This window comes from Leptodactylus fuscus, chromosome 10 (assembly GCF_031893055.1).
Source record: "Leptodactylus fuscus isolate aLepFus1 chromosome 10, aLepFus1.hap2, whole genome shotgun sequence".
NCBI classification, from domain to species: Eukaryota; Metazoa; Chordata; class Amphibia; order Anura; family Leptodactylidae; genus Leptodactylus; species Leptodactylus fuscus.
The window spans coordinates 47,922,537-47,950,260 of NC_134274.1; the positions used below are offsets into that span (position 1 = coordinate 47,922,537).

Here is a 27,724-nt window from a genome sequence, read left to right on the forward strand (position 1 = left end):
CTGTCGGCTTTCCCATTATGGGCTCTGATTAAGAGATATTGGTGCAATTAATAATCGCTTCACTGTCAGAAGGAAGGACTCTACTGTCCCCTCATGACAGTAGAGTCCATAGTGCTGTACTGTCAGAGGGGGCATTCTTTATCACCCAGCCATGACACTGAGCAATAAGGAACGCTTGCCCAATACTAGTTTATGGACGAGTACTGTTAGTGGACGGGGGCGTTCCTCATTTGTCAGTGTCATGACTGGGCGGTAAGGAACTGTCAGGAGGGGAGTTCCCAGCTTGACTGTCAGAAATGCCCTTCTGAGAGTGAAGAAGTATCCGTAACTGCACCGATATCTCTTCCCCTGGGGCACATAGTGGGAAAGCCAACAGTGTGCTGAATATTTTTAAGAAAAATAAAAATTGGTGTCACCAAATGCCCGATTCCTTTACATTGCAAAGGTTAAAAGCTTAAGGAATTGACATACAGCAGATATGAAACCTGTAGTCCAGACCAATTTGCACTATGTGGCTGAGTATTAGCTACTGGCAAGTTCACAGAAGTTATTCCGCTGTAACCGCATCCCATGGGACTCTAGACTAAAATATTTAAGCAATTACAATAAAATATAGACAAATTATTTAATCATCAAACTATTCTCATCTAATACATGAAGTACTGTACATATAAATAAAAAAGATACAGACATAACTGGTATATCTTTGATTTATTTCAATGCAACTGATAATTATGGTGACGATATCTCTCTTACCTTCCTAATCCCTTCAGATGGGTTGGATACACAATTGTCAGCTCCATTATTTTTACTAATAGTTCTCCATAACTCTGCAAACGTGCTGTCTTGTTCCAAAGTGTTGGTTCCTTTTGCTTTAAAATATTCATATACTGCAGAGTCTTTTACAGTTCCATAAGATAAATCCATTTGTTTGGCCAAGTCTTGGAATGTTCTACAGTATAAATCATAGATAACATAATTTGTTATTCTTCCACTAATGAATATATAGCAACAAAAAGGTAAATAATATTATATTACATAACGTTTATAGATTGTGCATTGATATACAATATTGGTAACTTAAAAAGTAAATAACATTTCACCAGGTCAATAAGCAACCACTTTGGAAAATGAACATACAATAAATATGTGACCGCCCCATTGACATTTTCTGATTCTCTCGTGATGATCCATTTTCAGAAACAGATCGTCACAACTACTTCTCCCCTCCTCACCCAATCCATTATATTTACCCTCCAAGCTTCTTCTTTCAGAGAGATGGTTCCTCCCTCTGTACTGATTATGCAGGCTGCACAATATTCTCCTCTTCTCCGGCCTCTACTGTACATCCATGCATGAACAGTAGAGGTGCATCGGTGCTGGAGAAGAAGAGCTCGCACAGACATAGTACAGGAGGAGGATGGGCCATTTTACAGGAAGATGCATGGAGGGTAAGTATATACTATGGGTCAGGGGTTGGGCTAAGTAGGTAGGGAAGGATAGGATAGCTAGAGAGACAGGGAGGGGGTGTTTGGGGAGAGAGAGGAAGGGAGGAGTGAGGTGAGAGGCATTAGTAAGGAAGTTATATAGCAGGAAGCAGGAGCTTGTAAACAAAATCAGGAGATCCCAGCAGCTTCCAGAGACACCCAAGAATCACTCAAAACATGGCTAAAATGTATATGGGTACATTTATTAACTCATTAATAGCACTAACAAACACTTTAAACAAAATAAAAAAATGCCCAGGAAAACCCCTTTAAGCTTTTTACCTGGAGTTGGAAAAAAGTTCTGTGTTATTCTAAAAATATTACCACTCTTTTCTATGGACTCCGTCCAGTATTGCAGCGCATCAGTGTTCAAGACTACGTTGAATTATCAGATAATGGAAAACAATGTAACAGTTTTTGATCTCAATACCCATTTAATGATAGTTGTCTAGAAATACAAAGTATTTAAGGCACAACACTGTACTCTAATGATGTATAGGCCAGTTTTCTAAAAGATTTATCCTTGGTCAATAGAACGGAGATCCCCCACAATACTGAGAACTGGGGTGTTGTTACACATTGCAAATTCAGCCGGAACATAGCCAGGTTAAATATATGCAGGTCCTTTATGGATGAGACGTATCAGCACTCCAATCTGTAATCTCCGTCACACCCATTGAAGTGAAAGGGTGCAGATGTGTGTCCCGTCCACCCAGGGAATTCCTACATTCATTCATTCTGTATTCAGGCTGAATTCACAAACCAATTGGAAAAGTAATTAGAAAAACAGTGCATTGCTTATTGTTGTCTTCTGTGATAAGATACTGTGGGGAATTGCTCAGGTAGATGCTCAGTAGCCAGGAAACAGGGACACAGAGACTGGGTTGCACACAAGTTCAGTATTTACTTGCAGTGCGTTAACTGCCTTTGCAAAGGCACAAATAACCAAAACAAAAGCCTTCTCGGTTGAGAACTAACTAAAAATAAGGAAACTCTTCCCTGACTATACAGGAGCCTGGCTACCAGACTCCTGCCCTGGCAACAACAACGGGTGGCACAGTACCTGCTTTGTAGGTTCAGTCTGGACAGATCATCTCTGTCAGTGTGGTGCCACAGCTCCTAGTCCTCACACACAGACTAATATCAGGCCTTAATACATACATCCCTTAGGTGCCTGGCTGGGACATGCCTGTCCTCCCACACCACACCCTTCACTCTCTCACAATACCAATAGCAAGAGTTTGAGTTATCTCTGTTATATTTGTACATCTTAGCAATACATTTTCTTTCATATATAATAGAGTTGTTTCATAAAGGTATACTTGTCCTTTTGCCTTTCTTGCACTGATGGCACCGAGAAACTTTCCCGAATACAACGTAGTAAATAATGCATATTAAGTCCAAATAGCCTAAAGGGTAAAGCCAAATATTTTGTTCCTAAAAATGTGACATTAGTTGAAATAAAGATTAAAAAAAAAAGATTTCAAATCCAAATGTTTCATTACCAGATGACTGTAGAACATGTATGTACATCAATTAAAGCTGCTGCTTCAAAGAATAAACCTTTCAAAAAGCTTTCTATTCATCTGCTATTTAAATAACACAATCCTGAAAGGAATTTCACTTATTTCACTTAATGAAAAATGTTGAAAAGCCGTTCTGACTTTGTCCAACTGTTTCCAAAAGTGAATGTCCACCCTTGAACAAGAAACTATTTTATGGTTTTATTATCAAATTCAACATTCAGCGACAATTCTTTTAACTGGTTGTTGAATGGGCTAGTTTGGTCTTCAAATGTATTTTAGCACAGGTATTTGAGCTTAATAGGGTTTTAGCGGTTTTTTTTTAAAGATTTTTTGACCACAGTTGTGATGCTAGTGTTGGCTAAGGAAGACTTAAAGGGGCTTGATCACTGGATTTTTGCTATTTTAGATAAACATATGCCTGAATAGCCTTTCAAAAGGCTTCCAATAGCAGGAGTTTGGGTTATCTCTGCTACATGTGTACATCTTAGCAATACATAGCCTTTAAAAAGGCTATTCAAGTACTGCTAATCGTTCATTAAAAGACCCCCCCCCATTTTAATGAATTACTTTTTAAACGTATATGTAAATGAGCCCTCTGTGCAATGTGGGTGGTCCCGTGCACCCCTCACGTCATACTCTATTAACGCCCTCCTCTCTTGGCACATGGCAGGGCACAGAAGAGAAGGAGCGCAATGCAGTTTTTGGAGTGCAGATTTGGATGTTTGGTATCTAGACATCATTTCATGTTTGTAGAGCCTGTAAAGTACCAGAAAAGTGGATTCCCCAAAGGAGGGACCCCATTTTCAAAACTGCACCCGTCAAAGAATTTATCAGGGAGTGTAGTGAGTATTAGTATCCCAGACGTGAATGCACAGCGGATGGTGAAGAGGGAATATATAAGCGGTGTGGAGAACATGGGTGCAATGGTGTTGGAGGGGCCCACTGCACCCGCAATGCAAGGGGAGGGGTCGCGCTGCAGGTGGGTCGCGCTGCAGGTGGGTCACACAGAGGGTGAGGGGGCCACAGACGAAGTCGCGGGTAATGCTAGTATAATATATAATAAACCTAGAATAAATTAGACATAAGCATAGGCACCACGGAAACATTACACGTCACTTTTTGAAAATGGCAAATTAGGCACAAATCGCAAAAAGGGTGAAAACAATATATAAAATAGGGACAAACATTTTTAAAAAAGTTGAATATTAGGTAAAACACAACACCAAGATTAATCTAGGATGACACCAATGGACATTAAAGGGATTCTACCATTAAAATCAAATTTTTTTTCTCATTGACACGTAGGAATAGCCTTAAGAAAGTCTACTTTGTCTTCTACTACCTTTAGATGTGTTCTCCGCGCCACCGTTCGGTATAAATCCTGGTTTTCGTCTGTATGCAAATGAGTTCTCTTGCAGCACTGGGGCAGTCCTCAGCATTCAAACAGCACTAGAGGCGTCCCCAATGCGGCAAGAGAACTCTCCAGCGCCGCCTCCATCTTCTTCAGGAACGTCCTCTTCACGCATCTTCTTCCGGCGCAGGCGGTCAAACTTCTAGGCCTCGAGCAAAGCCGACTACACATGCCCAAGGCCACAAGAAAAATGGCCTCTTACACAGTAAGTAAGCGGCCATTTCAATGGTATAATCGCTTTAGCAGTAGCATAGTAAAATACACAGATGAACCCCCCTCCTCTATCTGTATCTATTACACTTGACTCTAATGTAAACAAAATATTGTGCGATGTCTTCCATGTTTGTTTACCTTTGTAGTGGAAGTATGCATGCTCGAAAAGTGAAGAATATGATGGGAGCTTTCTTTAGTCAAGTTACTTACATTGGGGTGAATGCAGACAGACCTGTATCTTTTGTTCTCATCATCACACAGATATGGGCAATCGACATTACATAACAGTAGTGTGAACTTACCATTACTTTTATAACAAAAATAAAAGACTATTTGTTTTTTTTATGTAGATTGTGAGCCCCATATAGGGATCACAATTTACTTTTTTTTTTTCTACCAGTATGTCTTTGTGGAACGGGAGGAAATCCATGCAAACACAGGGAGAACATACAAACTCCTTGCAGGTGTGCCCTAGGCAGGATGTAAACCTAGGACTCCAGCACTGCAAAGCTGCAGTGCTAACCACTGGACCACCATGTTGCCCCCAGGCAAGACTATTTCTTCCATAAGAGAAAAAAAATAAAAATAAACATGCTGTAGAAAGCTTCCATTATGTGTTTTACATTGGGGTGCCTGTAGTCAGATCCCCAGCGGAGAAGGTTCTGTTTGTATCTGTCATTTAATGTCTGTTGTGCTCATTATGTGATGGAGGAAAACAATAAACATTGAATAACTGTATATTTACTATTAGACCGCAGAGGGGAAAAAAACATTTGCATGGATAACATACTGTAGCTAGAACAGGAAACACCAGAAATCACTAATAAAGCCTAGTTTTCTTCTTCCATATATGCATGCTGCTTTTTTCTATGTAGCCTTATGGCATGTTAATTATGATAATTAATATAATTTGCTATGTACTTTATATACAAAAAACAACCCGTTTCACAGATTTCCTTGCTTTAAGCATATCATCTCAGATCTTCTTTCATCGAGCACATTTTCATGAATCAAGACTTTGACTAATAATACAAACAGAGAAGATGAAAGGTCTATAAAACTTAACACATCGGTGGAAAACGTTGTGGTTATCATCCAGCTTAATATTTAAGGAGTGTTCCTGATTCATTACTAAATAGCTACAACCTCCCCATGAATACAGTTCTAAATCCTCAGGAGCTATACTCCTTATTAATTCTTTCACAGATTTTGCCTTAAACTATTTCGTGAACAAAGTTATCCAGCGACAATATTAGCCATATGATAAAGTAATTCCCCCCCTTGAAATATAGTTTGTTCCACCTTTTCAGTCTTTTTAAAGACACACATACAACGAAGCTACATGCGGATATTTGTTGTATATTTTCACATACTTTGTTGCTAACAAGTTTAACAGATTTATTTGCCAATTTATTCACCATCTCAATTGAAATAGGTTAAGTTCACAATAAAAAAAATACACTAAAAAGATTGTCATGCTGTGAATATTAAAATCCACACCATATGTCCATGAACCTATTGCCCGCTCATTCCGGCAATTTTAAAATCCACACCATATGTCCATTTCTGAGCAGCAAAAAATCTGCACCATGTACATGAAATTAGGAAAATGTAATTTATGGTTGTATTACTCTGCAAATTTTCCACATAATATCTGTGTGTAATCTACATCTTCAGCAGGGGTCAAAGTCAAAGCCAAAATAAAATTATTGCTCAATTTCCCTTTCATGTATCTCCTGAATACAGAAAAGCAATCCAAAGGTATTGACTGAGTCAACGACATACAATACAGATGTGTCCATCCTTAACTCAGTTCCAGTTTAGTTTAGGACTTTTTGTTATAAAAGGACAATTTTCATTAAACCAATTCAACAAAATATTAATACATGCATGCAAAAAAAACGCAAAAAGATACAATTTATAAACCTTACTGGATGGTTATACCCCTCAATGGGAGTATGGGCACATATAGGATAGTTAGAATATCATTCTGTGATAAAGTATCATGAAGTCATAGTGTTGTCAGGAAAACTGGTTAATTTTGATATAAATATACATGATCAGTGAAGAGGACTCCTATTTAGAAAAAGAAATGTATAGCTCATGACCATCCTGACCAAAATTGTTTCTCCTGCTGTTTCTCAACAACGTAAGAAGGCAGCCTGTCTCATAAATTGGGAAGGACTAATACACAGTCCAGTCATAGTAATGTGACCACCACCTACTTTTGATGTCAACGTTAAATAACCAATTGCAGGAGGCACGTGTCATCAGCCATCTGGGTGCACTCATCATTCTGGAAGGCACGATGGATCAACACAAGTATGCATCTATCCTTGCGGACCATGTTCACCCTACATGTGAATCGTTTTTCCTCAGGATGATGGCATCTACCAGCAGGACAATGCGACATGTCATAAAGCTCGCAGTGTATGTGTGTGGTTCGTGGAGCACCAGGATGAGTTTACCGTACTCCCTTGGCCAGAAAATTCCCCGGATTTGAACCCAATCGAGAATCTGTGGGACCACCTCGATCAGATTGTTCGCACCATGGATGCTCAACCGCATAACCTAGCGCAGCTGGCCACGGCACTGGAGTCAGCATGGCTCAACATCCCAGTGAACATCATCTCAACATCCCCTCTCTTCCTGCACGTCTCACAGTCGTCCGCTCTGCAAAAGGTTGTTATTCTGGATTTGGACAGGTGGTCACATTAATATGACTAGACAGTGTATAAAGCACAGCAATTTCAATAATTCCGGTTTGTAGTTCCCCTGCTTACCATCCTATTCCCCATTTACTGCTGTACTCTATACTTGTCCTATAGAGACTGTCGCTCCATGTAAAGTCCCCCCATTCCAGTTGTGTAGCTCAGGAGAAAGAGAAACCTTGGTATCCCAGTTTTAATCAATGTTAGATGACCTACATATCTGTAATTCATGTATTTCAATATAAAATTTCTTTTAAAAAATGTGATTTCCATTTGCTTAGGTCTGTTTGAAACCATATAACCAGCATTTGGAAAGGACAAACTATTATTTAACAGCACTGAAGATTATGACATTTTTTTTTTTTTATTATTCTACCATTATTTGATCAAGTTTCTGCTCTTTACAATACATATAACAAAAGTCTAGGAGATCTACAGATACTTAACCAGACAGATCAATGCTTAAAGGATGCTCTGTTAACCTTCCTATTGACTGCTTTAGATCTCAGAGCTAAACAAGGATTGTACTTAAGTGTGATTAAACCTCAACTCAGTGGAGCAGTATGTTACAATGGTTCTTATTTCATCTATGATCACTGTATAGACAACAGGGAATTTGTCACCATGTCATTGATTGTGTGTATTGGAGCAGTAATAACATCTTCATATTTACCATTACAGTTAAAATACTAAAGATAATATTCATTTGAAAGAATAATCTTCATATTGGGAGTTCAAGAATGAAAAAAGCAGATAAAAAGATGCAAGATCTTAATTACAAATTGAAAATTAACAAAAAAAAAAAAAACTATCTCAAATTGTTTATTTTTCCCATTTAATTTTTTTATTGTTTTAAGTAATAAGAAAATTAAGAAAACACATCATTAGACCAAATGCTGTATATAATTAATTTAATTTAAATTTTAAATAATTGTGTATTGGAAATCGGTAGAACCAGCGCCGCCTGAAGCGCTCGCTTCAGGTCGCCTCATGGGAGGTGCTGGTTCTACCGATACCGACAATATGTCAGGGCCCCAGGGAGGGCGGCATTTTTGATTACCTAAGCCAGTCCAGGACAAGCTGTCCTGGACTGGCTTAGCACTGAGCAGTGGTTTGGGGAGGCCACTGGAGCAGCGCTGCTCTAGCAGCCTCCCCTCACGCTCAGGCAGAGAGCAGGTCATCTCTGTGCCTGCGAACGGCGCTAAGCCCCGCCCCCTTCACCCCGCCATGCCCCCTTCGCTTGACCACACCCCTTTTATCCGCCCCCTCCTCCGGGGGGAGGGGGAGGCGGCTTTCTGTAGATCGCCTCGGGCGGCAAAAGGGGTAGGTTCACCCCTGGGTAGAACATTATACAAACTATGACTTTTATATTAAATTGGACAACCCTTTTAGGCTTGGGAAATGCAACATTTTTGGCTCAAAAAACCACAGAAGAATCTGCTACAGAAAACAGTGTTTCCGCAACGTAGTACGTGAAAAGTAATGTATTTCAATCTAAATAGACTTTCCAGATCGATTCTGAATGAACAGTTTCCGTAAATTTGTCAAAACAGTATTATGAATATTACTAAATCATTATAATAATACAGAAGGTAATACAAATAATACAGCAGTAACATCAGTAATAGTAATAATAACAATTAGAGATCAGTGAATTGACGCTGACGAAGTGGAATTTGATCAAAATTTCAGGATGTATTCGATTTGCATTGAATCTGGATTTCCTCACGCTTCATGGTAACAAATTGAATCTTTTCATAAAATGGCTTCTGCACATGTTAAGATATGGGGCAAGGAAGTCTGGGAATGCAGGATCACAGCTTTTTTTTATTTTATGTAGATTGGGAGCCCCGTATAGGGATCACAATGTACTTTTTTTTCTTCCTATCAGTATGTCTTTTGTAGAATGGGAAGAAATCCACGAAAACACGGGAAGAGCATACAAACTCCTTGCAGATGTTGTTCCTGGCAGGATTAGAACTAGGACTCCAGCGCTGCAAGGCTGAAGTGCTAACCACTGAGCCACCATGTTGCCCAAAGGATCACAGCCTTTTAACCCCTTTGCAACTGCCCACGGCATCAGGAACGGGTGTTAGCTGTAAATGACAGCTAAAACCCTGCTCCATAACCCCTGGTCATAGCACAGCAACAAGCATGGGTTTTAACCCATTCAATGGCAAGGTCAAACATGACCATGGCATCCAAGGGGTTGCACCACCATTCTATATGCCCCCTCCACACCCCTGTGGCAAGATCAAGGGGTGCTCATATGCATTTTCTGCAGCCTGGGGTCTGGCCAGTGACCCCGGGCTGCTAGTAACCCCCAGTATCTGGTTTATTCTGCCCAGAAGTGAGGAAGTCAGCCTATGTATATTGAACTATAGACTGCATTATACGTGTATTGCAGTCTATAGTGCTGAATCGGTGATCAGTACATCGATGGTTCAGGTCCCCTAATGGAACATCATTAAAACCACTGCAAGGCACAGTGTTCTACTCCATTATACAGGCTCTCTGAAGCCAAGAAATAGCTTTTTTAATGTGATTCGCCACAAATTAGTTCGGATTGAATTGTTAGTGAAAATTCGGTGAAGCTGCCGAATCGATATTTTAAAAAATGTGTTCATCTCTAGCAAAAATGATTATTAGTATTATTTTTATTATTATAAAAAGATATTGTGAAAGACTCCTTCCAATTCAATTTTTGCTCGGGCCATAACAATTATTTTTCATGCTACTCCAGGCATAAAGCTTTTTTGGCAGTGCAAATCTCAGCAGAGGTTAATATGTCAGCGAGGCTAAGACATTGAAAGCCTTGCTTTATTAATTAAAGTAAAACCTGCAGATGGCATTTAATAAGAGGAAGGTCCCAGCAGCAGGTTTCAGTCACTTTACCTAAATCAAACTTCTCATAAAGTTGCCATGGAAATCATATCATCTGAATCAAACACATCTGGTAAGTGACGCTTTTCATCACCTATCTAGTAATAAAAATAACAAACTACTGTAATTATTTATGCATATGCGTAATCTTTTCACATTAGCAAGAGCAATTTTTACATACTGCTCTTACAGGTGACAGTCACTGCACAACAACATACTTTATGCTACTGTGTGGCTTAGGTGCAGCTTCAAACAGTGTTTAAAAATATAAAAAAAAAATTAAAAAATAAAGATGTATAGATCGATACAGGTCTCATATAGCAAAGGATTCTTAGTCCAAGGTTAAAGTTTATTTCTAATTATTAAATTGATTATTTTTGGGGTTGAGCCGATCTTGAGGTTTCAGGATCGATTTTAAAATCCAATTTCCAATCATTTTCCAGCTGATCCCGATCGTGAAATTTTCTCGATCGCCAATCAGGATCCGATCTTTCCCAATTGCTTAACCCTATTAATGATATATACATGAATACAGTTGAGCCGATCTTGAGATAACCTCTGACCTTGATCGTGCCAGAAAAGATCAGGATCGGAATTCCGATCCCAATTGTGAAATTTACTTGATTGCTGATAGGAATCCGATCTTCTCTGATCCCGATCGCTCAACCCTAATTATTTTCCAAATTACCACTAGAACGAGCATACATACATAGATGAAAAAAAGAAGAAGCGAGCAGATGTGTTTCACACCCAGGAGGCATGCTGCTCCAAGTACTGTATATGCTAAGAGAATTCAGGAATTTAATTATACTGTATAGACAGTGTGTCCTAGTACTGACAACAAGCACATCAGAAATATTCTCTTTATAACTCACCAGATTTTATTTTAAGATGACAAAATTAAGTACACAGTTTATTCGACCAAAGTTATAGGTGCATTACAAAATAGGGAAGGACTTTGGGGAATACCATGTCCTCCAGTAAATTTCACTTAAAACCCAAAGAGGGGATCATAAGGGAGTTTCTTTCCAAAAAGCCAAACAATATAATATGTGCCAACATGCTTTAAAAACAAAACAAAACCTTACACTTCATGGGATAGAGTCTCACCTTTGGCCAAAAAGATGAATGTGACTCTAGAGTCTACATGTCTTCTCCCAATTTAACCCATCCATATAGAATTAACAGATGCCTCACTTGCTCAATGTCCTCAATGCCTTGCACTAGACCATGTGATTGCATCCCAGTATCCCAAAATCACAGATCATGTGTTTACACTATTTATATAGGGAATTGTGCCACTGTGTACGTAGTTGTGTATTCAAGTGGTATATTTTCCCCTTTAAATTGGCTGAACCACTGTGTGTGTGAGTGAGTGTGTGTGTGGGGGGGGGGGGTAGTGATGGCGCCATCAAGTGCTGGAGTTAGTTTTCACTCAGCCTCCACAGGAAGGAGGAGTCTTCATGAAGCTTCTATGGAGGACCGATGTGTGAACATGGTTAGTACCTGCTACAGCCCACAGATAGGAATAAGTAGACTTAGTAGTTTGGACAGTGTTACAGTAGTGCCATTTTGTGGAGTCTAACCACACATTTACAGAACAAGCTTTAGACTAAAAACAGTGCTGTGCCATTTGACAGAAAGGACAACCTGGGTAGAGAGACAATGGAGATACTGCTACATATATTTAGTGAGTCATACCAAAGCAGAGGAGGCTGAAACCACCATCAACTCACCCCACATCCACAGTAGATCTCTGAGTAAGACATTTAACTCCATCATTGTGCAAGATGTTGGTTGTTGTTTTGCAACTTTATCAAGTAACGTTGTTAACGGTTTCCTTTTAACTTCATGCTTCCTGAGTCTTTTACCTGAACCTGCCATCACGGGCACTCTCATCTTAACCAATAGAAGACATTTGCCTATGGAAGACTACCACCATCAACAGGTACTCTACAGGCCCCCATCAGCTCTGCACCAGCCCAGGAGAAGAGCTGGAGGAGTTGGGTCTACAATCTACCATGAGAATTCCAGTTTAAACTACTACTCCTTCCAGGGTCTGGATGTTATCTCATGATATGAGGAAGAACATTTAAAGTATGTTCAAAATATGTAAGCCGTGACAGTTTTTTGTTGTATATGGCGGTATCCTGCTTTTAATGTGTCCCTTCAAATCAAGGGAACAAATTTTACTTGCATTGTATAAAGCTTTTCAGTTTGCCCATAATACTTTTCCTGTGATTTCAAAAAGAGATACAATGTAGAACCAAATTGTACTAAGTTACATGTCCAGAGATGATGATATAGTTTCAGAGAGTTTCAGTTATATAGAGAATAAGAGTAAATTACTGTGTGGTGAGATAATAGAGTATAGCAGGTTTAAAGAATTGCTTATCTTTACGTATGCTACAAAAAAAAAAGATTCGTAATGTTTGAGATTTGCAGTGGATCGGAGAGGTTTTGCAGTTTGGAGACTCAAAAGGGAAACAGATTTTCAATTGTTCAGTCATCTCTAAATAAATATCTTCACTAGAGATGAGCGAGTAGTATTCGATCGAATACTACTGCATTCGAAATACTTGTACTTGGTTGAATACCATGCGGTAAACGCAGTAAAAATTTGATTCCCCTCCCACGTTCTCTGGTGCATTTTTTACACCAATAACTATGCAGGGGAACTGGGACAGGAACTAGGACAACGTAGACATTAAAAAAACCGTATACAGTAGAGGTGGGCGAGTAGTGAAATATTCAAAAACTCGAAATTCGATTCGACTAGTCGATCGAATACCTACTACTCACTCATCTCTAATCTTCCCCAAATTGTAATTCTACTAAAATTTTACCATCCCACTACTTAGAGGAGAACGAGTTTGAGTTCAACGTTGGGCCATTAGCTTAGGATCATGTAGATGAGTATGACTTTTTATATTTGTACACCTTTCCGAGCTATTTTATTTTTTTTTACTGGACAACCCCTTAAATAGGTTGAAAAAGATATTCCTAAAGGCAACACGAGGCAAATAAACAAGTTTTCCTTCATTTTATCTCCTTAACAAATTGTAGTGACAGTATATAACAAACAGATAATGACTTTTCTTGCAGTCTCAAGGACCAATAAATCATCACAGGGATGAGAAATGAAAGGCAACCTACTTTAACATAGGATATTAAGCTATGTCTGGACTATAGAACATAGTATATAGGAAAAATAAGTGAAAAGAATCCCTAATATTTTATATTTAAAAATAGTCCAATTAATTTTATGGCTTGTGTCCCAAAATATCTAAATAATATAAGCATTCATGCGTTAACCTGACAAATTGTTTGGGTAGAAATAGCGCAACGCAATATGCTGAAAAATTTAAGCAAGGCTGGAATACGGCTGGTTATTAATATTTCAGTAAGGATTTCAATAAATAAGTTTCAAGAGTTCAAAAAGAGATTATATTCTGAACGCTACTTATATAGCACAGCCTCAGGGCATGAAGGATATAAATAGCTCGGCTTACTATTGAGCGCAACAAATAAAACAGTAGCTGTGTCGCTTTGCTGATGCCTTTGTAAAACATTCCATATAATATAGGAACCAGTTTGCTAGAAATGAAGGAGGCTATATACATTAGATTAATAGCAACCAAACCTGCCAATATTAGTGGGACAGGTCTGTCAATTTAGTGTGTATGGGGGCGTGCCAACTCTTCTTGGAGAGATCATACCAGGGAAAGGAGGACAGAAAATATCAAATTTCATAATGTCCTTTCCTAAGTCCCTCAGCTAGAACAGACTTCTTTTAGATCAGGGGTCCTCAAACATGGGGCCCGCCAAGGATATTTGTCATCTATCGTCTGGATTGCTCACCAACGCGGAAACCGGTACAAGATTCTCCGTTAGGGAGCTATTGCTGCTTTCAGTTATATGTGCAAACGCACATACAACTAAAAGATGGCCGTGTAGACTGCGGTCTGCGCAACCACAGCCTACCCTGACTGCAGAGTGTGACCTTTGCCCCAACGCAGGCACGACGACATGGAACCAGGTGATCTAGAGAAATAATCTTTCTGGACCAAATTTGTCACTTAAAGCGTCTCCGTTTTATTTAGGGTATGGCCCTAGGACTTCAGGGTGAATCAGTTGTCTAGTAGATCATTTTCTGGATAGGACACTTCAGGAGCATGACAAAGTGAATTATTAAGAACTCATTGAATGAACACACTGTGATTATTACATAGTCATTGCTACATGCGTGACCAGACTTGAAGGGATTGTCCAGGAAATACAGTTTGTTCTCCTGGAAGCCTGGGAAGGTGAAAAATAAACCCCATAATCACCTTTTCCCAATGCTTCAGTGTCCCCCACTGCTGTCTGGTCCAGCGGCACCTCTGGGCATGTTCCGGCCTAAGGAAAGGACCAGGGACATCACTACCATATGTAACCTGTGATGTCTCAGGTTCTTTCCTTAGGCCACTGAGGCCTCTGACTGTCTCAGCGGTCACGTGCCGCAAAGACTTCTGTGCCTTAATAAGCCCTATGGTGCCTCGGGAACGGACAGCAACCTTTGCCATAGAGAGCCAGGAGCAGCTGAGCATGGTTTTTTTTTTTCACCTTCCATGGCCTCCAGGAAAAAAAAAAACAAAACCTGTATTTCCTGAACAATGCCTTAAACTGATTTCCAACTAGTGCAAGTTATGATTAAACCAAATTAACTATTGCAAATTAAACATTGTAAAAAAAAAAATCCTTTAACCCTTTCCTGACATCCGCCGTACCAGTATGGTGGATGCCGGGTGTTTATAGCAGCCACTTGGTAGCCGAGCGGCCACCATAGACGCCGGGTGTTTACTGTTTTATACAGTAGAAACCCAGCGCTAATGCCCCTGGTCGGTGCCCGCACCGATCGTGGGCATTAACCACTTTGGTGTCTCGGTCAAAGCTGACCAAGGCACCATTTTCCTGGTATCAGGATCGCATCCTCATGACAGCAGAGAGCCTTGTGAAGGCTCCCCGGCCTGTCATTCAATGGATTCTATTGCAGGCTACTCTATGTAGCCTGCAATAGAAGAGCCAGGTTTTTGCAATGCATTAGCATTGTAATGCATTGCATTGGCGATCAGACCCCTGGGGCTTAATACCCCTAAAGGGGTCTAAGAAATGCCTTTTTTTTTTTTCTTTTTTTTTTTAAGTAAAAAAAATATATAAAAAAAAAAAAAAAATTGAAATCACCCACTTTCCATAGAACACATATAAAATTACTTAAATATTGTGAAACACCTACACATTAGGTATCCCTGTGTCCGAAAACGCCCGCTCTACAAATCTATAAAAATATTTTTTGAAAAATCTGGGTTTTGTGCACAGTTTCCTATGACAGAGACTGCTAGTTGCATAAGAGTGTGCCTAGAGAAATATCCTAACTAACTATCTCATGAAACACACATTTGGATAAGCCCAGTGGAGAGTATAGATAAGAAGGACAAATCTGTATCCTAAATCTATCTTGCTTCAAGGCCTGTTAAAAGATGAACATTTTCTTACAGGATATATACCGCCAATAGGTGGCATTAAAAGGCAGCTTTAGTACTCTTACATGAGAGATAATTTGCACATGAACAATTTGGTGCAGCTATTTGTAGTGTCCACCAATGGGAACATTGCTGCTTTATGGCTGTATAATATTAAAGATATGTTTGCATTGTTTTATAATGCATTTCTCGGTTTTGCACTATTACTGGTTATTTGCACTTTTCAGCTTTATGCTGGGTATGTAAGAGTTAGTCAGCCATTTCTGTATTGCTTAAAGGGGTTGTCTGGGATAAAACGTATACTTCTACACTAAGCTAAACATTCTCTCCCTGCCTAACTTACTTTACAAAAATGCATATTTAGGGTCCATTCACACGGAGTAACGCGCCGCGAGATGTGGCACGTATAAGGCATATGAGACTTTGCACGCTGTAAAAGCTCCCATTGATTTCAATGGGAGCCTGGATCGTGTATGCCACGTTATTTTGCCGCCGCAAAATCACGGCCGCAAAATAACGCCGCGTATACGATCCAGGCTCCCATAGAATTCAATGGGAGCTTTTACAGCGCGCAAAGTCTCACACGCCGTATACGTGCCACATCACGCAGCGCGTTACTCCGTGTGAATGGACCTTTTCCCATTTTGAGCTTTTATGGTGATGTCCTGTTTCTGGAAGCAGAACATCACCAATACTAAACCTTTCACGCCATCATACTTACCTGTGTTCCTGTCTGGATCTTCTGGGCATGGAACATCACTTACTTCTGGGTAGATGACTTCTCTTCTGGACGTCTGCTGGCCTCCCACGCCTGCACAATTGAGCTAACAGATGTCAAGAGGAGGAACCAGCCCCAAAAAAGGAAGTGATGTGCCCAGAAGATGCAGAAAGGAACATAGGTAAGTATGATGGGGTAGGCGGAGTTAGTTATTTAGGAAGGGCTACTAGTGGGTGGGATAGCTAGGCAAATGGGGAGGGGGTGTGAGGGAGTGATAAAGGGAGGGGTAAGGAGTGAGAGGGGGTAGTAGTGTGACTTGTAGGAAGCATGTAAACAAATGCAGAAGATGCCAGGAGCTCACTTTAAGCTCTAGATATTCTAGAAGGTGGTAGAAGTAGGTAGGAACCATTTGCTTCAATCATCACCTGTTTTAAATACTATCTTGTCTCCTATACCTTCACTTGTATCCGACGCCAAAGGAACTGGTTAGAAGTGCTCACAAAGGGTAAAGTAGCAAGGAGTGTGACTATCATCACTCTGCCAGCCTAGAGCCTCAAAGAGCCACCATGACCAACGTAACTTCCATCTTAGTTCTATTCCATACTACACCATCTCCACACTGGTGAGCTTCCGCTGCACATAGAAGTAAGAAAAACCAAGGCAATAGACTGTGAGGAATATTATAACGAAAGCTCTACACTGCTTCTGCTCAATGATATTTCATTGTGATCAGATGTCTGTAGATGCATCTAAGATTGTAAAAATGTTAAAATTGCATTTCTGGAAGGCTTATTCTTACTGAATACATGGAAAGGTCAAGTAATACAAATTCCTGAATGTAGTAATATAACTGGGAACACTGAGATCTTTCCTGTGCCATATGACAAATACAGCTTTTAGTCCTACAACTACTGGCAAATAGAGTGCTTTGTTTTTATTATATCAGTATTGCTGCTTACTGGCCGAATTTATCCAAGTAAAGGCAATATAATCTAAGTACTGAACCTCATAATAACATAGTAACATGGTGAAAAATCCATGTCAATCCCTGAAAAAACTCAAACAGCAGTATATATTATACAGCAGAATAGAAACCTTCCTAGAGAATGAACCGATTTTCTCAGTCACTGCAATGAGTCATTCCATATATACCAAAGTATCATTTCAAGCATCACCTGTAAAAGCTATTAAATGGAATTCACATTAGATTATGATTAGTTTACAACACCTAAACTGCCGAGACTATTCTTGTTCTGTACCCTTGAAGCAAATGAAGCTTTCTATAAGAATCAAATAGGTAGCCTGTCACAACTCTGACATCTGTATTGAGCCTACTAAGTCCGTTTCGCACTCGGGAGTACAACTTTAAAAATGCAAATTACTCGTGAACGCGAGAACGTAAAGGCTAGCTGTAAGAACTGAACATGATGTATTTAGTGGAAAACAAGTCCACATCTACATTACAAAAGGTGCTGAAAATGTCCTCCTCCCATATTTGAGAATGTCCTCTGCAACCTGTTTCACCCTCGATGTTTGACAAACTTTTTGGGCAATCTTATGATGGTTTTGAAGTAGGCGGGTTTCTTCCTCCAAATTTCTTTAAATATGCCCTCTAACACTGTTTTGCTTACTTGGTGACCCAGTAGGTCTTCACAACGAACACTCTGTGGCACAGTATACTACATGCTTGCTCTCGCCACTCTAGGCCACCGTAGTGGCACCAGCTATAGTGGCCACCTCTTTATGACGCAGAATCAATTCTTCATTAAATAAAGAATATTTTGAACCTTGTTGCATGATGATACATGAAGTCCTTGCAGAGTAATTCACATTTTTAAAGTTTTACTCCCGAGAGGGACACCCTGTAGTACAGATAACATGGATGTGAATGATGTGCCACTTGAACTAAATAGAATCTATTGGAACTTGTGAATAGAGTGGTGTCCCAATCAGGGGTGGAGGAAGGTTACACGGAGGAAACATGCTTGGTGATAACAATGTTCTCAGATGAGAACCTACCTTTCTGATGCTAGGGGATCCTGTGCTCGGGTTTCTGTTCTTTCGGTCTGCATGGTGCTCCAGAAAACAAAAACCCAATCCGCATAAAAAGCATTACCCATGGAAACCCATGGACCCCATAGATTATAATGGAGTCTGACAGGTTTCCACAGAAAAAATGCGAAGAGAAACGTCCTATAGCAGAATAAGCAGGCATTCTTTAACACAACTTCTTATTGTCTGGACATCTGCATGTCTGACAGCTACTGGTCAGAAAGAAAGGCTTCCCTTCTATTCGATCTGAGACATTACAGGGAATATAAAAAAATATATGCTGGGCTAACCTCATGTTTAGTCATGACCTAACCAACTCAATGCAGCTTGGTGCACTTTTACTTAATCCCTTTTGGTCGAAATGATGTTTCTTTTTTTCATTTTCATATTTTACTTCATTTAACTTATTATTTCTCCATTCCTAGAGTGGTATGAGGGCTTATTTTTTGCAGGACAAATTGTACTTAGTAATGAGCCAGGTGGTTGGGGTGCTCACACTTCTAAACAAGCACCAAATTTAAAGAGCCAACATCCAGGCTACTATTATGCAGATGTTGAGAAGAGTGTTGCAAAACTCTTAAGGTAAGTTCTCGCAGGGATTTTTGGTCAGGATTTTGAGGCAGATACGGCCTCAAAATCCTGACCAAAAAGACAGCTCCCATTGAAATCAATGGGAGCCGCTCAGGTCTTTTTTCCGGAAGCCAGTTTGTTCCAGCTCCTGGAAAAAGAGAAGAGATGCTCATTTTTCAGGCCGATTTGCCTCGCGATTCGGCCTGAAGACACTCCCTCCTCCGGACTAGGCCCATTCATTTGGCCTAATCTGGAGTGGAGTACGCGGCTGGATGTCGGTGCAGTGCATCGGCTTTTAGTCGTGGCTACCAGTATTTTGGACCGGAACCTGAGGCAGCCTCCACCTCAAGTTCTGGTCCAAAATACTCTGTCTGAACTTACCCTTATACCATGTTGTCTTTATCTGAGACTCCTTCACAGCTAGTCAGCAACACCATTGTTTTAAAGGTTTTAAATGGGTTTTTCTATGAAAAACTTTTATGACATATCCACAGCGTGAAATTTTCCCATATCCCTGATCAATGGCGTCTAAGTGGTTGCACCCCTCTTATCTGTAACTTATCCTCTATCCTTCATTATACAGTATATGGACATTCATCCTTTTCCCCATCATGGTGCCACTTTGCTAGGTTTCGCATATAGCTTATAGGTCTATGACTGGTATAACTTTTGGAGCTTTACTATAATAAGTGAAGGACTTCATCAATTAGATAGAATAGAGTCTCAAGACACTACTGTATATACTGATTAGAAAAAAAATTAAGTTAAAACAATGACATCAAATGAATTCAATTAGTAAATTGGACCCTGAATAAAGCTTAGTCAGGGAAAGACTAAAATCCGCCTCAGTAGTCTAACTGCATCTTATTTAACAGAATGATAGTGTGGCAGCCATTGTAATCGCTGCTTCACTTTGCAAATGGATTAAGTACAGTAATGTGCCTTCATGTGTTAGTATAATAGCTGTGCCAGGGGCAATGAAGTCAAAGATTGTAACCTTAATAGTTAAGGTGTGAAGCCACAATATGCCATGTGTGAATGCAATTTAGCTTATTATGTATTGATTTTCTCCTCCAGTCTGTCCATAAAACAGGAGAGAACTGATCTGCAAACTTTTATTTCCTTCTTTTTCCCTATTTAACACATCCTGTATGATTTACAACTTGGCTAAATGCTTCCCATTTCTTCAGTGAAAACTGGCTTTTGAAATATTTACAATTTTATTCATAAAAAGCTTTCTACAGCTCAGTGAGCCAGGACTAACATAATATACCAACACACAGTCAGAGATCATGGCCATCAAGGTCGAGTGACAAAGCCAAGTAGTTCAGCTCTTGATGCATCACAAAACCAGTTGGGTCTGTCATTTGATCCAGATGCCCAATGCAGTGTCCCTGCCAGTGATATAGCAGTCACTCTATTGTATGATAGATTGATTGTACAATTGTTCCTGGCCATCTATGAAAGCAGAACAAGTCTTTAGGAACAGTCTGTAGCTACAGATATATACATTGACAACTTTATTTAAAGGTAGATTTCTATTCAGTTTGAATGTATTGACAAAAAAAAAAGAGAACAGCATAAATAGAAAGAAGTCAAAAGATGGACGCAAGGGTCAGCCATCAGTAGACCAAACATGTAAAAATAATAGAAAGATGGCCAGCACACCAAATAGGGTGAAAAAAATAGGACTAACCCCAGCAGGTAACAGGCCTTACATACCAATACCTGCTCCTGCTCACGGCTGCCTCCGCTTCCCCTTCTGCGTCCCATATCATGTCGGTGGGGCCCCCTAGAGGGCTGAGGGGGAAGCAGATGCAGTTCTGAGCAGAAGCAGGATCAATAAGTGAGGCCAGGGGCCTACGACATAAGTATTTGTTGGATGAAGAAATATTGGTATGATTATAATGATCAAAGGTCCATGGGAGGTGAGCAAAGATACAAATCAGTGTTACTCATCTCTCCTGGGATCTAGCGTGACTCCCAGCAGTCTTCAGGCATCTTTGGTGCCATCCCAGATGTGATGTGGGCCATGCTGGTTTCATTATGTGCCGCAACGTCGACCTGACCCACGTGACATCTGTGCCGATGTTGTAGGTGTGCATCGGAGCCCAGGAGAGGTGAGTAACATTTTTTTTTATGCTGTGAATAGACCCCAGAGTATAATAATAGTTCAGGGGGGCATAATACTATGTACAGGGGCCACTATGGGGCATAATACTGTCTGCAGGGGCCACTGTGAGACATGATATTGTGTGCAGGGGCAATTGTAGAACTTTATACCATGTGCAGGGGTCGCTTTGGGATATTATACTGTGTGGAGGGGCTGCTGTGGGACAGTATACTATGTGGAGGGGCCGCTGTTGCACATTATACTGTCTGGAGGCCACTTTGAGACATTATAGTGGGGCACTATACCGTGAGGGGGCCAGGAAATGGGGCACTATGCATTGGAGTGGCCCCAAGCCAAAGGTTTGCTGAGGTAGTGGTCTGATCTCTTGGGCTAGCACCCTTTTACCAGAGGTGCCATATCTTGGATTTATCTATCAGACCCATCAATTTATCCTCAGTCGTCTTCATCTTGCAAATAGTTCCATTTAAACATTATTAAGACTTCAGGAAATTCTCCTCATCTGCCTTTATCTCACAGCATGTCACTTAATTAACTGAGAGAACAGTCTTGCAACCTGGGCTCCATAAAGTACTATGCATCTGAAAGGAACATGTTTCATAGCTAGGAGCTAAAAAATGCTCCATTTAGCCATTTGACCTTATATAAAAATGGTCATCTGCTGTGATATAAAGCTGTAATTGCCAAGAGCTGACTAACTGACCATTAGTACCTGCATATCAATAATTTCCAGAATCCTCCTAAAAAGTATTCCTGTAGTAGAAAAACTGCAAATCCCAAAAAGATTTACTTTTCATCTAAATTCAGATCTAGACTCACTTTCAGGTCATTAAAATTTTGATACACATTGATAGCGGAGGGTTCACTAGTCAGACTAAAATGAGTATCTTTTGTTAGTAAATAGTGATGAGCGAGTAGTATTCATTCGAATACCTCGCCGGCATAGGAATGCGTGTAATTGGCTGAACACCAAGGGGTTAAACGCATCAAATATTCGAAGCGTTTAACCCATTGGTGTTCGGTCTATTACACACATTCCTATGCCAGCGAGGTAATCGATCGAATACTACTCGCTCATCACTATTAGTAAGGCATCACATGCTATAAATGTCTGGACTTTGGAGAATTGTACAATCCTTAGATTTCTCCATCATGCAACTAGCTTGATGATCCCTTTAAAGGGGTTTTCCCATCTCACTGTTTCAGCTTTGAATGCAGTCGCCTCTTCTCACTTCCTGTATTTCTCCCTTCCCCCACTCCCTGTGGTCTGTGGTTATAGCAGCGGTGAGTAAACAATGGGAGGAACAAGTTCACGTACCAGGCAAACAAAGCAGCATTTCTGAAGCAATATATTTAGGAAAAGTCTTCAATTTACATAAGCTACCAGTATAGATAGGATCGTTGAGATGGGACAACCCCTTTAATTCAGATCTGTTAATTCTGTCTATAATCATGCCACCTAAAGGACTAGGACAAACCGGACAGAACATTTTTAGGTTTCATGAAAACCTACAAATAACCCAGAATATTTCACAAACATATTAGTTTGAACTTTTGTAACAAATTCATTTACAAAGAAAGCTTTGGACAGGTGTTAGGAATGAGAAACAGAAAAATCTGCTTTATATAGTAGGACAGATTTACTAACACTATCTAATATTTAGACGTGACATTCAGACCATTCTCCAAATATACCACCGTGGTGCATGCTGTGTGATAAGACCTAATCCAGGGTCAGCAACCTTCTGCACTCCAGTTGCTGTGAAACTACAACTCCCAACATGCTCCATTCACTTCCATGGAAGGTACAAGAACAGAAGAGCAAGCATACATACTGGGAGTTGTAGTTTTACAACAGGTGAAGGTTGCCTACCCTTGACCTAGTGCATTTTGGCACATCACTAAAAGTTAGTCTTCCCTATGGCAACTTAAAACAAACCTTTCACATGGCAAATGCTGTTCAATTTGCAGATAGCGAAAGGAGGGTAACAGATTAATATTTGTGTAAAGATTACGTTGAAAACTCAAGGAGGCGGTCCTATCAGGGATGACCAGATTCTGCTTTAGGATTGTGCATACAAAGATACAATAACTGTCAATTAGGGTTGAGCAGATCTTGAGATTTCAGGATCGATTTCAAAATCCGATTTCCAATCATTTTCCAGCCGATCCCGATCGTGAAATTTGCTTGATCGCCGATCGGGATCCGATCTTTTCCAATCCCGATCGCTCAACCCTAATGTCAATCACTGATGGTACCTTCTCCTTGACTTGTGAATGTAGAAAGATCAGAGGTTTCAATGGCTAAATGACAAGTTATACTTGTTATATAGTTTTCTGCTAAATTATACATCAATCTGTTCATCTCTCCCTTGTCTATAACATGCTATCTACAGATTGAACCGCAATTTCCGCTTGGCAGGTCCATTTAAGGCTGGCTGAATTTACACCAGTGTTCTGTAAAAGAATACAAAGTCAGTAAGCCATGCTTACTTTTCTAAAAACTTTTTAAAAAGTAATCTAGTAAGGTTTATACAGTATTCTGGCAGGACTGAAACAGCACTGTAAATCAACCCTATTGTTTATAGACGTTGATTTAATAACAATGTCCTGTTTCAACTGTAACCGATTCTGCAGCAGCCATTTGTTTTACTTTTCATTTCCAAAAGTTATAACTTTTTTTTTTTCTACTCACAGAACTGTATGAGGACTTACCTATATACTCGATATACTCGAATATAAGCTGAGTTTTTCAGCACAATTTTTGTGCTGAAAAAGCCTCCCTGGGGGGGAGGGGTTTATGACCAGCCGCAATAGTAATGTGTAGAATCTCCCATAAAATAGTGACAAAAAAAAGAAGCTTCAAAAAATATAATAAAAAAATAAAATAAACAAAAGATCTAAATCACTCCTTTCCCTAGAATACATATAAAAGTAGAAAATTACTATGAAACACATACACATTAGGAATCCCTGTGTCTGAGTGTGCCCGGTCTACTGAATATAGGGTATCTGCAGTGCTCGTGTTCCGTCGGGAAGGGGTTAATAGGAGCATTGCAGATACCCTATATTCAGCCAGGCTGAATTCCAAGTGGAGAAAAAAAATAAAATAAAATAACCCCTTCCCAACGGAACAAGAGCACTGCAGATACCCTATATTCAGCCATGGAAAAAAAAAAAAAAAAAAAAAAAACAGTTCTCAAGCTCAGGGAAGGGGCAGACAGACAACCAAAACACCCCCTCCCCTTCCCCAGCAACTACTGCACCCAAAAACTCCGACCATTTTAATTTTTGAAATTTTCCAGTAGCTGCTGCAATAAAACTGTATTGCAGTATATTTTGAAGTCTATTCACTTCTATTACAAGCTGTCTGCTTCAGTATGTAATAGAAATATAGAAATGACAGGCCTGGGAGAGCCTTCTATAGGTTCCCAACTGTGATGGACACAAATCACCACATTGGATCTCGCTCCACCTGGATGGTTTCTGTTTGTCGTAGGGATCGTTCACACGGGGCAAGAAAGGTCAGAATTTTGGTGCTGAATCCACGTCAGAATCCGCCCCCTCACAATGGAGGTCTATGCATGTTGCCGCTCACAGAAAAAAGAAGCGAGCTGCCCTTTCTTCAGGCAGATTCCGAGACTGATTCAGCCCCGACTTCCGCCTCGCGGCAGCACCCTTTGTACTAGGCCCATTCATTTGGGCCTACTCTGGAGCAGGAAGCCGTCACTGTCGGAAGCCACAACAGTCATGGCAGGCGCATTTTGGCCGTATTGTGGCAGAGCTTCCCACATCACAATCAGGACCAAAATCCACCAATCCGTGCCCCGTGTGAACTAGCCCATAGGATGGCATGCTGGCATACATATTTAAAGTGCTACATCTACTATTCTATGAGATGTTGGAAAGGGGTTAAAATAATTATTATAATTTTTTATAATTATATTACATAATGATTGTAAATTATATATTATAAACAGTAGATATGCTACTTCATTACATATATTCTGTACTCTAACAAAGTAAAATTGCACATGTGAATTGACAGACATTGGTAAACAAAGTCACTGACATGACATGAATAACTTTTAATCGGGTAGTTGCTGTGCATTGACAATACTGTGCAAACGGCCATTTTCTCATGGCCTGTAGGCATGCGCAGTCTGCTCTGCCCAAGGCTTGAGGCCTAGAAGTTACAAGCCACTGCCAGAAGAAGAGGATGCTACTGATGAAGATAGATGCGATGCTGGAGAGTTCTCTCGCATCTTTGGGGACGCCCCCAGTGCTGTGAGAGAACTCATTTGCATAACAACAAGAACTGGGATTCCTACAGAACGGCATCGCGGAGAAGACAACGAAAGGTAGGAGAAGAATAGCCTTTCTTAATGGTATTCCGACGTGTTACTCAGGGAAAAAAAAATGGTTTGTATGATAGGATCCCTTTAACAATATAAATAGATGCATTGCTTCAATATGATGGCAGAAGCATGACTTGGAGTTGAATCCTTCATTACAAGATTAAGAATTGTTTGTGCTCGCTTTATTTCTGTTGACATAGATAACATTTTTATATATTATGCTCTACTTTTTTGTAGAGAAAAAAATATCAATTCTGGTTAACAGATACTGTGGAAACAAAGAGTGATACTTCTGTCAGGTTTTTATCTCGAGTCATTTTCCATTTAACCTCAGATACAGATGAGTGCCATTTTGCCAGCAATAAATGGTTATGTCACTTACTGGTTTATATTTTATGGTTATCGAGTCACACCTAAATGAGCAGAGCAATAAAATTTTAACTGCTTTTATACTTCAGTCAGTCAAATAGAAAGGTAATGTGGTTTGATTTTGCAAGTGCTTGAAATTAAATGCATGTTAGGAAGATGAAATCTAAATCTGGATTTATGGACTCTGTGCCCTGGGTGCTATACAGTGACATCATTGATATATACATGCTTTTCAGATCAAGGTTAGAAAAATTGTGCAAGTAGTTCAGTAAACCATTGTTACACTGGGGTAGATAGATCAACATGTTACATTAGCTGAATATTGTGAAAGAAAAAGTAATTCCTAGTATTGAGATATGAAATAGCCGTATAGAAAAAGAATAAAAATAATTTATTGCAACTACTTAGATTTGTACTTTTATTTGCTAAATAGATGAATTATGTGCAATGTTAGAGTATAATCCTAATACTACTACTAATAATAAAATATGTAATACTGAATCATCTTTATTTGTTTTTCTAGGTTGCATATTGTAATCTTAAAACAGAAACATACCTTTTTGTAAGTATCTATTGTGCTAAACTTGTTGTGATACTGCATATATATATATTTATATATATTGTAAGCCGATGCCTGGTCATGGAGGGGGTGTACATCTCACCCAGACTACTCAGGTAGGTGAGATGAGAAAACTCCAGGAATGTTTGTTCTCAGCAGACAACTTTTGCAATATTGCAGTATTGGGCTGGATATTTAGTAATGACAGGTAGGTTGGTAGTGGGACCTGTCATTCCACCCCCCTCCAGTCCACACTTTGGGGATGTTCCGGCAGCGACTCAGCTGCAGAGAGTCTGCTCATCAAGGAGGCTTAAGAAGCCAGCTCCAGCAGCAACACTTTGGGCAGAGCTTGGTTGGAGAGCTAACTGAGAGGTCATATTTTTGGAGCTGTTTCCTGAGTGATTCTACTGGGTTTTTTTTTATTCCTGTTATTCCAGGTGAGGTAACCTATTCTATGTTTAGTTAGAGCCTAGCCGGGCAGGTATTTATTTTTGTATTGTTTCCTTTTGTTGCTGCACTACCTTTTTGAGTGAAAATAAATTTCTACCTTTGTTTTTGGACTAAAGAATCTGGACTTTTGTGTTTATGCCACCCGCCTAGCAACCCCAGACCCTGACTATATATATATATATATATATATATATATATATATATATATATATATATATATATATATCCCTAGTGAGTGTTCTAAGGCTCAGAAAGTTGGAGAGAGGTCACTGTGCAGAGAGGGAGAGAAGATGAGCTGCATCTATCACCTATTATAAATGGTGTAATCTTGTGTTATCTTCATACAGATATTACTTGTCACTGAGATCCTGTCTGTGATGATAATTAGATGCCTGCTGAAAAGTGATCTCTATAATAAAGGAAGTGTAAACCTATTATTGTAATGGTCAGCGACTAAACTTAATCCAGCAGGATTACTGTATTTTTAAAATATAAATAATGGCATGAAATGTGTATACAAATTGATATAAAATGTGTAATATAATTTTTAAACACTAGGCCAATATTTAAAATCTATTTATTTAGACTGCGGAGTTTGCCCTCACAATTTTCTAGGAATACCAGGTGTATCAGCAGTGAAAGAAGCAAAGAAATTTATAACAATAGCGTGTAGTCAACACCAAAACCATGTGGCATCAGAACTAAACATGGAGTTTCGACTACTAATAGCATATTCTGTGTTATTTTGTGGATAGATTGCTGGC

General features: G+C 39.7%; 1 protein-coding gene across 2 annotated transcripts in view; it reads right to left on the minus strand.

The window, feature by feature from the left end:
- Nucleotides 1-27,724, minus strand: part of GRID1 (glutamate ionotropic receptor delta type subunit 1) — a 744,143-nt gene that overhangs the window by 32,688 nt on the left and 683,731 nt on the right. For both annotated transcript variants that reach the window (XM_075258436.1, XM_075258437.1), the window contains exon 13: nucleotides 757-952. In XM_075258436.1, coding sequence (XP_075114537.1) covers nucleotides 757-952 — 196 coding nt within the window. The remainder of the gene's footprint in view (nucleotides 1-756; nucleotides 953-27,724) is intronic.